The 16,102-nt window shown below is 44.1% G+C and overlaps 1 protein-coding gene across 1 annotated transcript in view; it reads left to right on the top strand.

Moving 5' to 3' along the window:
• The window catches only part of FBN2 (fibrillin 2), a gene marked incomplete at both ends in the record, with an annotated part of 188,032 nt that overhangs the window by 116,788 nt on the left and 55,142 nt on the right, over window positions 1-16,102 (top strand). Inside the window, 11 exons of the mRNA XM_080919750.1 lie at window positions 166-303; window positions 869-919; window positions 1,368-1,493; window positions 5,446-5,673; window positions 6,157-6,282; window positions 9,404-9,532; window positions 10,291-10,416; window positions 12,109-12,234; window positions 12,602-12,724; window positions 12,867-12,992; window positions 14,076-14,201. Coding sequence (XP_080775876.1) covers window positions 166-303; window positions 869-919; window positions 1,368-1,493; window positions 5,446-5,673; window positions 6,157-6,282; window positions 9,404-9,532; window positions 10,291-10,416; window positions 12,109-12,234; window positions 12,602-12,724; window positions 12,867-12,992; window positions 14,076-14,201 — 1,425 coding nt within the window. The remainder of the gene's footprint in view (window positions 1-165; window positions 304-868; window positions 920-1,367; window positions 1,494-5,445; window positions 5,674-6,156; window positions 6,283-9,403; window positions 9,533-10,290; window positions 10,417-12,108; window positions 12,235-12,601; window positions 12,725-12,866; window positions 12,993-14,075; window positions 14,202-16,102) is intronic.

Genomic DNA, 16,102 nt, shown 5'->3' with positions numbered 1-16,102 from the left:
TAGATTCAGGCACATGTCAGTCTGTTCAAAGAACATTTTAAGAATTAATGATTTTAAGAATTAATGCTCTTGTGTCTTTGCACACCATAACAAATATCTTTGGTGTGCACAGAGTTCATTTTCTGCCACTAGAAGAGCTTCCCGACCTCTCCCATTCATTTCCAGACAGCCTGAAAGGGACATGCTGGCTCAACATCCAGGACAACCGCTGTGAGGTGAACATTAACGGAGCCACCCTGAAATCTGAGTGCTGTGCCACGCTGGGAGCCGCCTGGGGGAGCCCCTGTGAGCGCTGTGAGCTAGGTAGGAGCCTGACCAAGCCCTCTGACTTGGTGACTGAAAAGTCCTCTCTGAATCAATGGTCATTCCTCATGGCGTGTTCTAAACAGTAGGGAAGGCTACTAGGTTGTCTTCTCTCCAAAACTGTATTTCCAGTGAAATTCATTCTCTCTTGAAATGTACATTTGATGTTCTCCTTTAACTGGGAGCAGATCTAAGTATCTCAGACACGGAAAGAGAGTTGCGTCCTCATGTGAATGTGTCCCAGTGGGATGTGGTACCCTCTCCCCTGAGGTTTTGACTGGTTTGCTCTTAATTCAACTGTCAATTTGAGCAGAGTGTGATTGTGGGAGAAATCATTTCAAAGTGTGTCGACACCGATGGCATTACCATAGCAACTGAAGCGCTTTCTGAATCCAAGAGAACTAACTGGTCCTAGGTCTTTGCAAACCCCTAAGTTTAAGTCCCTCATGCTGTTTCTTAAGTCTGTCTGGTGTGTGTGCGCATGTGTGTGTGTGTGTGTGTGTGTGTGTGTGTGTGTGTGTGTGTTTTGATAAAGAAGTAAAATTCTGCCCCACTGTTCTTACAGATGCAGCCTGCCCAAGAGGGTTTGCCAGGACCAAAGGGGTGACTTGTGAAGGTAGGTGTGAGTCATGAATGAAGGTACTGCTAATGCACTCCCATGTTGCGAGTGACTTGTTCTTGGGGCTCTTGAGATTTCAATTTAAAAATCCCTCAGTGTGATCAACACAACACGGGGTGCTCAGGAAATAGCCTCGAGGTTCCCGTTTCTCTTCTTTATACAGCTGAGGAAATTTCATAAGGAAGTCTTCCAGCCTTCAAGGCACAGAACGGCTGGCAAGAGAGCATGTCTGGGCTGCACTTTTATGGAGTAGCAAGACTGCGGTCGTCTGCACAGCTGGTGCCCAGGAAAGCTGGTGGCTGCCTTGTGGAATTTTTTTTTCCTTAAAACCAAGTAATAATCCACACCGTGTTGCAGATTGAACACACTACACAGGAAATGAGACGACACCTGTTTTTTCTATTTGTAACATCTTTACCCTTCTGCTGACTGTGTTTCCCCACAGACGTTAATGAATGCGAGGTGTTTCCTGATGTCTGTCCAAATGGACGTTGTGTCAATGGCAAAGGCTCTTTCCACTGTGAGTGCCCCGAAGGCCTTACTCTGGATGGCACCGGCCGCATGTGTTTGGGTAAGATGGGGACCTTTCTGTCTACATGCATGGAGCTAACCATCAGCTCTTTGTCCTTTGGGTGGTAGCCAGTCCAAAACCAGAGTCTGCACTTGAAAAATGGGCTTTTAATGAGATACTGTTTAAGGGGGGAAAAAAATCACTCCAAGGTATTAAAATATATGTTTTGTTTAAAATAGTTTAAAACGTTTTCATGACTAAAAAAAAAAAAAACAAACTAAAAACCTATCATGTAATCCTTAGTTTCTGATACTTTAGACAGGTTGAGTTATTCACATGAAGTTAACAGGAGAAGAAAATTAGGCATATTTTGAGCCTAGAATTTAAAACATTACCACGTACCAGCCCACTGAAACTGGACTCTCCAGATAAAGGGTGTGTGTGTGTGGGGGGGAACAAAGGTATGTCAATCAACCTTCTTTCTCCTCTGCCACCATTAAAGGGCAGATTTTCCTAAGGCTTTTTTTTTCCTCCCTAACTATCTAAAATGCACAGATTCCTTATCAACAATGTATATAGTTGATGGTTTGGCCTCAGGCTTTATCAGGGCCAGAGCTGAAGTAATTTGAGTTTCATAATGGAAAAAGAAGCATTCCTTTTAGTTCATGTTATACATGAGCAAAAAAAAAAAAAAAAATTAAAGACAACTTTTCTTAATAAGCTGTAGAACAGAGAAGTTTTAGTTTGCAGAACATGTTTATGTTAGTTGTGTTTGGAACTTAAGAAGGACCACAGAGCAGAACAGTGGTAATGCCGTATTAGACAGTCTTCAAGTATTTAAATGGATCGATGATATTTTTCCACTGCTTGTTTAGTAGTTAACTCTGCAGTAATACAGAGCTTAATTCACTGTAACAGAGACTTCATTTTAAGTTAATTTTGACAGCATATTTAAGTCTTGACAGAAAGCAGTATTGTGGTTCATATGGAATCATTTAGAAAGTACATATTCAACATGGAAAATAATTTTTTGTAGTTGATTTCCTTCTTTTGGATGCGTACATGTCTGAGCGCTTGTGTATTCATCGGTACACTTAAGTGTATACATCGGTACACTTAAGTATATTCATCTGGTTCACTTATGAGTCCATCACAAGTCAAAATTGGCTTCTTCTCAGGTTGCTCTCCAACTTCTTTTTGAGACTTGATAATCTCTCCGAATCTAGAGCATTCCATTTTGGCTAGACTGAGTTGGCAAAGAGCACCCCGATATCCGTTGTCCCCACCGCCTCAGAGCTGGGGTCACGGGTGTACCCCATCAGACCTGGCATATACAGAGATGGCTGGGAATCTACACCCCATCCTCATTCTCTCTCCCCCTTATTGGATATTTTATGTATTTACATTTCAAATGTTATCCCCTTTGCCGATTCCCCTCTCTCCCATCACCCCTCCCAGCTTCTATGATGATGTTCCCCCTCCCACCCACCCACTCCCACCTCACCAGCCTGCAAATCCTTTACACTGGGGAATCGAGCCCTCAGCGAGCCAAAGGCCTCTCCTCCCATTGATAAGGCCATCCTCTGCTACATATACAGCTGGAGCCATGGGTCCCTCCATGTGGACTCTTTGGTTGGTGTTTTAGTCTCTGGGAGCTCTGGGGAGTCTGGTTGGTTGATATTGTTGTTCTTCCTGTCTTTAACAGCAATCCTTTGCCTTCCTTACAGCCCAGAACTGTATTCTTGAGCCTTGTACTTGATGAAAGATTTTGTTCTAACTTGTTCTAAGCTGACTCCTGAGCCTGTAAGAATGTTTCAGGGGTCAGGGGCTGGCATGTAGCACTGTGGAGATGCTGAGGACAGATTAGTGCTGTCTCTGTATTAGAGCTTTATAAGAAATAGGGATGCCATCTATTTGTCTGCAGGAGGTACGCTTGCATAGCTGAATGAAACACAAAAAGGAGCCGTGGCGATTGTGGGAAACTCCCAAGCACACATGTCATTGGGTCTCAGGGCTCCATTATAGTTCTTTTTGCAAACCAATCAAAGTGTCTACTTAGGTTTTGTTGCCCTGTGCTCTGGCTATTTCAATTCCTGGTGCAAATACTGATATGAATCTTCATAATAATGATGCCAAATTACTCTTCTCAGATGTAAAGACTTTTTTACATTCTTGGTTCCCATAACCCATGGTTCCAGTTTATCACAGAATGACTACTGGGAAGATTGTTTCAGTGGTCGTTGGGACACCTATATGTAACTAAAATTTAGTTCTTAAATCCTTCACATCTCATGAAGATCCCTCCTTCCCTAGTGGCAGTGCTGGGTGAAGCCAACTCAGAGATCAGTACTTGGGAAGTTGTTCTAATGAGACTTTGAGATGTGGCCAAATGTGTGGCTTCTGCTTCCAGCTAATATAGACCTCAAATGTATGCAAGTCTCGAAGGGAGGCTTACCGGGCTATCTCTTTAAGAGTAATATTCTTAGTTTAAATTCTTGGAAATGTGTGTTATTCGAGGTTTAGGACAGTTGTATTGGTGTGACTTTTGATTGAGAACTTGAAATGCTCTATGGTGACAACTGAAGAGAAAGCGTATCCATTCTTTACAGTGATCTTTCTATTGGGATGATCTTCCCTCTGGGAAGCAGTTTTCAAGCTCACTAATGTTATCATGCCTCAGGATACTTTCACCAAAATCACTTTTATTTGTCTCTGAAAACTCTTTTCTGAGTTGTCATTCAGCCGTATGTGGCTGTGGTTCCCCCATCTCTGGTGTCCAATACACGGGCATATTGTCTGGAGAGCATCCTGCATCAACCTGTTTGTGGGCAGTCATTGCTGCTCTGAGTCTCTAAGTAACTCAGGCTAAGTGCTAACATACAGTTTGGTACAGTTTGAAGAGGAAAATGTTCACTCATTTAAAGAATTTGATATGTCTACGTGAATCGGGACAAAACCCAGATTCAATATGTGTAGCAATAGAAAAAAAACCCAATTGAAGTAACAACATCATGTTTTAATAAAGTGAATTCTATAGATTTTACCAAATTGCAGACGAAGTGCAGCAACTATTAGAGTTCATTGCTCGTCCCTAACTGGACTGACTAGGCCCTAACAGGACTAACTAGACACTAACAGGACTGACTAGACCCTAACAGGACTAACTAGACCCTAACAGAACTAACTAGAATCTAACAGGACTAACTAGGCCCTAACAGGACTAACTAGACCCTAACAGGACTAATTAGACCCTAACAGGACTGACTAGACCCTAACAGGACTGACTAGTCCCTAACAGGACTGACTAGACCCTAACAGGACTGACTAGACCCTAGCAGGACTGACTAGACCCTAACAGGACTAACTAGACCCTAACAGGACTGACTAGACCCTAACAGGAATGACTAGACCCTAACAGGACTGACTAGACCCTAACAGGACTGACTAGACCCTAGCAGGACTGACTAGACCCTAACAGGACTAACTAGACCCTAACAGAACTAACTAGACCCTAACAGGACTAACTAGACCCTAACAGGACTAACTAGACCCTAACAGGACTAACTAGACCCTAACAGGATGGCAAAATTACTTTAAGGTGGAGACAAAGAATAGTCCATCATCGGAATTATTGTTCTGTGGAAAATGTAAGAGAGTGATCATGGGCCAGGACATGGAAGAGTCATGTCATCATGAGAGCTTTCCGGGGTTTCTTGTGAGAATTAAATAATCTCTTAATGGGCCCACCCTCCCTTTCCCTAAATGACTGTACCATGGAGTCCACTCAAGGTGGTGACAAACTGATTTCTCATTTTAAGTCTGTCTCCAGGGCCACCATCACCCACTGCTTTTCTCGAGTATGCCTCACCCAGCATGGCCACCAAGGAAGAAAGAATCTTTGGAGATGTAACAGTTTTAGCTAAGTGCAGGTAGTTTCTTAGGCTAAGCAGATACAGGATGTTCAGTGAGTGCTCCCACTTCTGTTCAGACTGCATGTGTGCTCTCTGTGCAGATGTCCGTACGGAGCACTGCTTCCTGAAGTGGGATGAGGAGGAGTGTATCCACCCTGTTCCTGGGAAGTTCCGCATGGATGCCTGCTGCTGTGCAGTCGGGGCAGCTTGGGGCACCGAGTGTGAAGAATGTCCCAAACCTGGCACCAAGGAATATGAGACCCTGTGCCCCCGGGGCCCAGGCTTTGCTAACAGAGGGGACATCCTCACTGGGCGCCCATTTTACAAAGGTAAGTACAAGCTGGTCTCTGGCCGGCCGCCCTCACAGGGCAGTCTCCACACTCTGAGAATTAGTTGAGTTTTCAGCACAACATTTTTGGCCAGCCTAATGTCCCAAACTATAGATAACATGTAAAAGCCAGTACTGGCAAACAGCTGAGAGACAGATGGTGACCGTTCTCCTTCTCTCTTTCTGACCCTATACTTATGACAGAGCTTGAGGAGAGGCCACTCTGCCTACTTCCTCGGCAACAGAGAGATCTCTGTCCCCACTTATCTGTGTTAAGCAACAGCCAGATATACAGGAGTAAGAGTCAGGTGACGGTGGAGAATCTCCATGGTGAACGCCTTCCCTGTGGCATCTCTGCAGTCACTGCAAACCCCAGGAGCTGGGCACATGGATATTGTCTTTGGTGATCCATTTTTAGATCAAGGTGATAGAGGTACTCACCCCTGTCAACCATCTCAGCAGTTGGGCCTCACTCTGCTTACAGATATCAATGAGTGCAAAGCCTTCCCTGGCATGTGCACCTATGGAAAGTGCAGAAACACCATCGGCAGCTTCAAGTGCCGTTGCAATAATGGCTTCGCCCTGGACGTGGAGGAGAGAAACTGCACCGGTAAGATCGCTGTCCTCCATGAATGAACCATAGCTCTCTTGCTTGAGTCATCTGCCTTCTGAAGTCCATCTTCCTGCTGAGAGCACAGCCCCCTTCTCCCTCCTCCATCCTCCCTTTCTCACTGTTTTCTTCTGCTGGACTGAAAAGCCAGGTCTCCAAATAACTTTGAGAGAGGGAGAGAGAGAGAGACAGAGAGAAAGAGAGAGAGACACAGAGAGAGAGAGAGATACAAAATAGCCCAAAATGCACTTATTTTGATGTAAAATTATGATCTTCAAAACATGAGTACCAAAGTGTGTAGTCACTAAAAGTCTGCGCCTGTTCTGTCATATGTAAATATGCCAGGAATTGTCTTAGTTAGAGAGATACGTTTCAACTTGTTTTCCTCACCTGCAAACAGCATTCTTAACACCCTCTGGATTGAAAGGAGATGGAATTAGAAATGTTTCTGTTTGACAAGGTGCAGTTTATTGCAAATGCTTGACCAGGATGGCCAGGAGTTTCTGTGCAAAGCTGCCTGTACTATCTACATATGGAATGTCCAGGTGTGAGCTTTCCCCTTCTCTGACCTCTCATCTGGCCCTTCTTCATCGTGCCCATTAAAATGTCTCTTGCCTCCTTCCTGTGGCTGCACAGCCTAGAGTATGCCTAGGTATTTCACAGCTGTCTGTTGCCACCATCCAAGCTCTGCTTTGTCTCTTCTCTGCTTCTCAGCCTTCATCCTCATCCCCATCAGTACGCTCTTTGCAATGCCAACATTCACCCTCCACAAGACCCTCCCAGATGCTCAGCTGCTTAGCAAATTCCTACTTTTGCTTCCGGTGCTTTTGAACTGCTGAACCGACTTCATAGCTCTTCTTTTTTTCATGACTGTCCCCAGGCATCCTGTCCTTGTGCAAGTGCCTCTTCCACCCTCTTCCCTCCTCCTCCAGTTTCAGAGAGCTACAGGCTCTCCCTGTTTGAAGTTAACCCCTCTGTCTCTCCACCCCTGCTACAGGATAAGTCTCTGTGGGCTCTTGTCTCCTCTTAAGCATCTTGACCATGGCCTAAAGATAGGCGACATCTAAGAACAGTCTAGCAGCTTTGTACCCCAGAGCAGGAGTGAAGGAGGAAGAGAGCTTTTCTTCCTAGAGAGGTCTTTGTCTACATATCAGTCTCTGATACAAGGCAGACCTACCAGTGCCTTCCCATCGACTGATTTCCCACAGCCATTCCTTCATTTTTGCAACCATGGGGGTTTCCAGCCTTCCCCTTGGAAAAGAATGCTATTTTTGACCCAGGCCATTCTGGACTTGTCTAGATGAAGTAGCTGAGGCTCCTCTAGCTATAAGCTTGGGCCCTTGTTTGTAATGTGCAATTAGACAAGTTTCTTAACCTCACGAGCGAGCACCTTCTCCTGCAGGAGAGAGATGGTTATTATTAGCATTGTCTTGGTTAAGAACAGAGACTGGATCCCCTGCAATGCAATTTGCTCCCATTCTTGTTAGCTGGTGGCATTCTGGGCAGCCAGTCCCATCCTGCTTACTTTGATTGTCAGCCTCGGCAGCCAACCACTGGGCAACCTTCTGCTTCTGGAAAACTAGTCACAAACTCATCTATGTGCTTGTGTCTCTCTGCTTGGCTAGTTATCCCACATCTTGGAAGTTAGATTTCTATACAACCTTTGGGTTCAGTACGAAAACCTTGCCTTTCAAACTGCAGGTCATAGCAGAGAGGACTCATACATATTTTAGCAGTGTGTACGTAGCACCGTTTCTAGACTGGGTTCCCTTCGTTCTAGAGACAAGCCATGCTGAGCATAAGAAAAAATAAAGAAAATGGTTGAATTTTTTCAAAACTCTGAAAGATAAAAGACTGCGCTGTGCTCAGGCACCTTGTCACAGAGCCCACGCTTCTGCCACATGGTGTTCCCACGAGTTTATATTTACCCGAAACTGGCCCCTGCTCACCACAGGATTTACTCTGTTCCCCTTAGGATGCTGAATAGCAGTTACCAGAAATTGAAGGGTCAATTGTGTCAGTGAAGTTGTGGGTGTGGCTAGTAACTGGGGAAATAAATAGAAATTGAAATCGGAAACTGCAACGGACCCTGCCAAAGCAAATGTGCACGTTGTCTATTGATAACCTATACAAAAAGACTTACATTTTAATTCCTCGAGAGGCAATGAACCTGGTGTGCTGGAATGTGCCGTTAAAGAATCATTTGGCAGGTAAAGGCAGGTGGATCTCTGTGAGTTCCTCATCTCTGTAGGATGCCCCAGGCCAGTCTGAGACCCAGTTAAGTCCCCACCTTAATAAAGCAATAAATACTTTAACAAGATGGTGGCAGAGGATTTCTTTTATTGTGACTTTTTAAAAATATATATAGTTTAAATTTTCTTAAATATGCTTTGAGTGGATTTAATTTCTATACTGAAAATAAGTTACAGGTTTGAAAGATTTCTCCAAACTTTCTGAGAGTGCTCATATACTACTAATGAGTGTAACGGTAATATAGAACACATAGCAAAATATGAGCACATAACTTTTCTTTAGTTTCACAAAGTTGGATAAGTAAGCACTTCTCATCCAACTGTGACACAGATCCCATAATGGGTTCCCTCCAAGACCCTGCTGTGTCTGCATACTCTCTGGTTGAGGAGTGTGCTGTGTCCGCCTTGGAGGCTACCTCTGTGTCCCGCCAACCAACTCTGCCCAGCATTAGTATTCCTTCTCCACATGCTCCCATCCTTGGCTGGGGCAACAGAAGGAACAATCTCCAAACATTACTATGGCTTCCTCCCATGTGACCACAGTGCCTCCTCGCTTGGGCCATATAGGAGCTGTGTGAACCATTCTTAATTACTTCACCTAAGCCACAAAGAGAAGGGCGCATTTCAGAATTCAAAGACACACAGGCCCCACCTGCCTGCCGGTTGACCATGACAGTTTTGACAGTTGGAGGAAGGAATGTGCCCGATGAAGGCCTGGTCCCCTCCACCCTATCGCTTCAGAACATTGCTTGCTACCTTCAGCCCCGATTTCCCTACGTCTCAAATGTGCAGCACCCTCACCTAGAAGGCCCCATCCCTCCAGCTCTCTCTTACCTCATTCCCTATTTTTCTTTTGAACTCGGGGGCAGACATCGATGAGTGCAGGATCTCCCCTGACCTCTGTGGCAGTGGCGTCTGTGTCAACACTCCAGGCAGCTTTGAATGCGAGTGCTTTGAGGGCTACGAGAGCGGCTTCATGATGATGAAGAATTGTATGGGTAAGCATGGCCAGACCCTCCTGACTAGCCTGAAGCCTGACAACCATTTCCTTCATCTGTTGCACCTCTGCTGGCTTCAGGGCTGTGGCGGCACCCTTGACAGGGCGTGTGCCGACAACTAAGGCCTACTGAACGAATCCTGGCCCTTGGCTGGATTTATTTAAAATGGATAACCTTGTGCTGGCCCCAAATTTTTGTTCTACCTTGCCAGGTCCATGAGAGCTATGACTTAGGGCTGTGATACTGAAAGATGTTTGGGTCACTGTTTCATGGGAGTGACTTATGAGACCCACCACATAAGATGCTGCCACTCTAGGGGGTCCAACCTTTTCACATTGCAACAGGGCATTGTCCCCTCCAGTGAGCTGGGCTGCATGGAGCCAAAAGCTACAAGTTGGACATTCCAACTGTAAGCATTCAAAAGTTTTAAGAATGTTTTTGTAGTTGGATTCAAGCTATAAACACAAAAATGACAGAGAACAACATATGTTTGTGGTGATATAAAGTAAAAGTTATACCAATCACCTCTTATGAGCCATTATTTTGTACATAAAATTTCAATGGTTTACTGTAGTAACTGTAAAAGTTACTTAATTTTTATATTGATACATAATAAAGATAAAGCGTATCCCACTTCTGATTGGGTGTGTCTTTATGTTTATGACACGTGCCTGCCTTCTAATGCCTTCTCCCGTGCTATATGTGTAAATATGTTTCCCTCAGGGTGCTTTAATGAATCTCACGTTTTTACCTTTCAGACATTGACGAATGTGAACGTAACCCTCTCCTTTGTAGGGGTGGCACCTGCGTGAACACTGAGGGAAGCTTTCAGTGTGACTGCCCACTGGGACACGAGTTGTCGCCGTCCCGTGAGGACTGTGTAGGTGAGTTCTTCCCCTTCGCAGAAAGAAATCCATTGGGCACAATGGGTGAAAAATCAGGAGTCCTGTGGCTCACTGCATCCTGGAAATCCAAATTCCCAGTGTCCGGTTTCTAGAATGTTCGGCACTTGGCTGCCTTCCATGGAAAGACCTCTCTGCAGGGTCCTAAGTTCCTCCCATTGTTCAGGCAGGGTTGTAAGCTGCACAGGCCATTTCCTGTTGTCCGGTCCGAGCACCTGCTCATTCCCCAATCCTCCCCTGCTCTCTCGAAGTTTGTGCTTGGCCCAGGTCTGCACACCCACATGTGACCATGTCAGCTCCCTCGGTGCTTTATGACTCTCCAAGGTCTCCTCCTAGAACCAAGTTCAGGAAGATGACCGGATGTGCTGGGGCAGCTCCTCACTCTAGCTGCCACCTGTAAATCCACACCGTGTTCACCATGTTCTAGCGTGCTTGCTGTCCAGCACTCACGTAGCCAGGGGGCATCATTTTCAGGAGAACTCCTCCTCAGAACTGTCTGAGCACAGCTCCTCAATGCACATACACTTGTTTGCAAGCCAGATAGATTTCTGTGCTGGTACATGACGTGAGCCTCAAATAATACACTAAGCATACATTTTTCAGAGGGATGGATTTAAAGCTTCAAGCATTTTTTAAAATGTTGATAATAGAGTTTGAACTGGTGGTTGGAGAATATTGGTAAATATGTTGTAGTGATTCAGAAAACTCAGCCTGAGTCTAGTTGGCTGCTGCTTAGAGCTCATCAACCTTATGGATGAAAAAAAAAATCACTCTTCGAAAGGACAATATATATTATACAATAAATGCCTTGAAATGTGTTCACTTAATAAATATAAGCATAAATTTATATAGCATCATCTTTAAGTAAGAGTGTGAGTCTGAAACAACCTCTTGTAACACCCAGTTACTGTCTGTTTTCACTGTGTCTAACTCATATTCCTTCTGATGAGCATTTTGGATATAGAAATGCATCAGACTGCCCTTTTCTGTGTGTTCTCTAGGAATTCAGTAATTTATTCCATATATTTTTTCATGACTTTTTTTAAAAAAAGGTATTTGTCCATCTTGTAAGGCACAGATTGTTTTAAACTCAGAGTTGTGGACCAAAAATCCACACATGCAGGCACATAAACAGCTCCATGAAAACACACACGTGAGGGTCTTACTGCCATGCCTCTGTTCCCTGGAACTGGTATCTTCCTTCGGGATAGTTTAAGTTGTGTAGGCTGTATCCAAACAGCTATTGGAGACCATGCGGGCATAACAGTATAAACCCATAAAATGGTGATAAACTTCTTTTATGGCATAAGCTATGTCCATACACTCTGACATAAGTTACTAGCTGCTGTGGCTTTGTAATTATAATTAAAATCAAAGAACATTAAAAATTTCTCAGTTGTTTCATGCATATTTCAAGAGCTGGTAAAAAAAACAAAAACAAAAACAAAAAAAAAAACATACAGCTCCATTCTGGAAACTCTAGACAGAGAAAGGAATGCTTCCAACACAACAGAAAGATCTGGTGTCAGTGAATAGAGGGCCCAACATTTTCACCGAATAGCCCAGATTAGCCTGTTTCCTACTCGGGTTACTCACCTCTTTGGTGAAGCCTGCTCCTAAAGTCTCTCGTAATTGTGCTCTGGCCTAAAGCATGGCTCTGTTTGCCTTTCACAGATATTAATGAGTGCTCCCTGAGCGACAGTCTCTGTAGAAATGGCAAGTGTGTGAACATGATTGGAACCTACCAGTGTTCTTGCAATCCTGGATACCAGGCCACACCAGACCGCCAGGGATGTACAGGTAAGGGTGGGCACATGGGTCTGCATTCCCCATCTCTCTGACCGCCAAGCTCCCTCAGCAAACATAAACTAGCCCTGGGGAGTCCTAAGCAGCAGTCAGAAGGTTGGTTGGTTTTGCAAACTCCACATGTACTATATAGCCCTGAGCTTTTTACTCCTCACACCGTAGACTAAATAATTCTATTTAAAAGGAAGTAATGGGGACTTAAGGAAAAATAATTGTTCAATCTTAAATCAGTACAAATAGAATCAGAGACAAATCCAAAGCTAGCCAATCATTACCTGTTTAAAGGGAAAACATGCTAGCCATTGCTGATGTGTGTGGGTGTGGACTTGGCAGCTAATGTGTTTGTGTGATGTTTGCACAGACATTGACGAGTGTGTGATAATGAACGGGGGCTGTGACACCCAGTGCACCAATTCAGAAGGAAGCTACGAGTGCAGCTGCAGCGAGGGGTACGCGCTGATGCCGGACGGACGGTCGTGCTCAGGTATGGCCAGGAGCATGCTGTGGTTGTTCTGCCACAAGCGTGGCTCCAGACTTTGTCAGGTCGAGCTGGGTGGAGAAGAACGTATCTGGAACCGATGGAAGACATTTCCCGCTCTGACTGAAGGCTACCTTTGTGTCCTCAGATATTGATGAGTGTGAAGACAACCCCGATATCTGTGACGGGGGCCAGTGCACCAACATTCCCGGGGAGTATCGCTGCCTCTGTTACGATGGCTTCATGACTTCAATGGACATGAAAACATGCATCGGTGGGTATCGGAAAACAAAAGTACTTTTTTTTTTTTTAGATCTGGATTTAATGTTGAACATAGTAGTAAAGGATGAACGTAAGATATATCTAGAACTAGGAAATAACTGTAGTCAGAAACAATAAAAAATAATAGTTAATCCAGATTTTGGCAAAGGCTGTCTCATGGGAACCACCATGAGACAGTACAAACATAAGGAAGGCTAGGTAAAGTAGTGGATAGGAAAGGAAAAAGTTTCCTATGAAATAATGACAAGGCGTTAAAATTCATTTCTTCCTCTTTAAAACAATCTGATCAGTATTAACTCATGAATCAAGACGGATCAATTGTCCCTCAAAGATACATTTTTATTGTTCTTTATTCTTGAGAACTTCATACAGAGTGGAATGTAATCATATTTACCCCATCTCTTTCTCTTCCCATATCCTCTCAAACATGTCCCACCCCACCTCTAACTTTGTGTGTCTTGTTTTTTTGGCCTCTGAGTTCATTGTGTGCTGTCTGTATGTAATGTAGATGTAGAGACATCTACCGGAGTTCAGGAATTCTACCAGTGGCCACATCCTCCAAAAAGAAATGGTTCTTTCTCCCTCGGCAATTCTCTACTGACCATGGCTCCTCAGTAGGGGCTGGGACCTCGAAATCTCCCATCTCATCCGTGTGGCCATGTTTGCTGGCTTGATCTTGTGCAGGTCTTGTGCAAGTGACCTCAGCTGCTGTGAGTCCATGCGTGTGATAACCACGTTATGTTGAGAAGATAGCATGTCACAGCACTGCTCCCCAGCAAGGGATGATTTGAGACATTCGTGAGACACCCATAAACGTGGAGAGAAGACTTTTTCAGTGTTACTTTGAAAATCCAAGCCATTTTGTCAGAATGGCAAAAAATATGAAAAGGAAAAATTTATTTCAGAAACCGTTAAAGACACGTAGGTATTGACCCAGCAAGACGGATCTTTCAAATGAACTGTATTTTAAATTCTGTCAGTTCATCGCAGCCCCATGTTAACACTCCGTTTAAAAGGTGTTTTTTAAGTTACGGTGATGGACAATCGTAACCTGATGATACCATGCCTTTTCCAGATGTTAATGAGTGCGACTTGAATCCCAACATCTGCATGTTTGGGGAATGTGAGAACACAAAGGGCTCTTTCATTTGCCACTGCCAACTGGGTTACTCAGTGAAGAAGGGGACCACGGGATGCACAGGTAGGATTGCACCCATGTCTGCCTGGCCTCAGTCCCAGGTTTCATAACTAACGTCATCCCAGGACCCAGTCAACCGAGAAGTGCCTGTCGGGGTGATGAGTAACTGGCTCTAGGCTGTGCATTGTCTCTGAGGTACACACTGCCTGAGCCACGTGGCAGGGAGGAAGGAGTGGTGAATCTGCCCTGCTTCTGGGGAATCTTTGCGACATCATTCAGTTGCTCAGCTTGGTTGCAGCCCAAGTGGAGGACCCATGTAAAGTAGGAAATCAAAGCAGTGGTCCTCAGCCTTCCTGATGACCCAGGCCCTTAACACAGCCTCTCATCGATGTGGTGACCACCAAACATAAATTCTTTGTTGCTACCCCATAACTGTAATTTTGCTGCTGTTGTGAATCATAATATAAGTATCTATGTTTTCCAGTGTCTAAGACTTTTACAAAATGGTCGTGCCAGTGCCAAAGGAGTCATGAACCACAGGTTGAGAACCAGTGGCTTAAAAGATGCAAAGTTTCATTTGACTTTCAATGTTAAACTGATAACACATTCTAAGGCTCTATTTGGACTTTTACTGCCTTCCTTTCATAGTTTCTCGTCCCCTTTCCTCCTTCCCGCTCCTCTCCAGCTGCCTCTCTCTTTCCTTCTCTTTACTCCTCTTTTTCACCCCAGGCACTTTATCTTCTGTCTCCTTTCGTTTTTTGTTTTTTGGTTTTTTTTGTTTGTTGGTTGGTTGGTTGGTTTGTTTTTTGTTTTTTTTTTTTTTTGTTTTGTTTTTTTTTTTTTTTTTTTTTACCGTTTAGTTTTATTTCTCACGTACAGATGGGACTAGGAAATGTCAATCAAGATGTGAGCTACTTGTCTCTGGCATGCTCACTTTAAGGTCCCTGTATGGCATTTTGTTCAAGGCATCAGTAAGGAGCTTGGGCTACAGCAAACCCTTTAGCTGACCATCCAGGAAAAGGTAGAGAATGTGGGCGGGTCTGTTGTGTGATCATCACTAAAAAAGAGGCTAGAAGCCAGTAGTGTTTGCAGCATCCGTTTAGTAGTGTCGGCTTGTAGTCAGTGAGCTGTTGGAACATACAAGTCACATTCTAGAAAGCTTTGGGGTACCCAATCTACCTAGTTTATAGGAGTGCAGATGTTATAAATACATTCCTTCACACAATCATGTATTGCTCTGCTGTGGGGGATACATTTGGAGAAATGGATCCTTAGATGAATTCATCAGCATGTTAACATCAAACCACATACTTATTCAAGCACAGCTGCATGTCTGGACTTCGTAAGCTTAGGGAACTGTTGTAAGGTCCTTGGTCTGCCATTGACTATCATTAGGCTGCACACAAGTGTGTGTACCTGAATAGATCGCACATGTGTGTTTCTGCATAGTTACTATGAACATAAACACACTCTGGAAAGTGTGGGTCCTTTTCCAAATCACATCCACAGAGAACATTCTTCACATATTCTTAGATAAGGAAGAAAAGAAAAACAAAAGCATACATATAAGTAACCATTTACAAAAACTCTAAATATATGTACAGTATTGATTTTGTGTGTGCAGTGTTGGAAGTTAAACCTAGATGCTCATACATGCAAAGCAAGCAATTGTACCATGGAGCCATACATATTACGGTAGTGGCTTTTAAAATAAAGGGTGACTTTTTTTTTAAATGCCATTCTTATCTTCGTGAAAAATGTGCGATAAATATTAATAGAAAAGAGTAGCACAGTCTTTCTCACAATCTCTCCTGAAATACGAGTCCCTATATTCTTTCCACAGAGTTTTGCCTAGGCCTTTGTAACTTGTGAGGGCTGACACCCAGGTCCAGGAACAACAGCTGCACTCTCGCATTCCAGGAGGAAGTGGCTAGCAAGTTTCTGTTGCGAAGAGCTTGTTTGGT

Source organism: Micromys minutus (assembly GCF_963924665.1).
Source record: "Micromys minutus genome assembly, chromosome: 8".
Lineage (NCBI taxonomy): Eukaryota > Metazoa > Chordata > Mammalia > Rodentia > Muridae > Micromys > Micromys minutus.
This window is presented reverse-complemented; position numbering and strand designations above follow the sequence as displayed.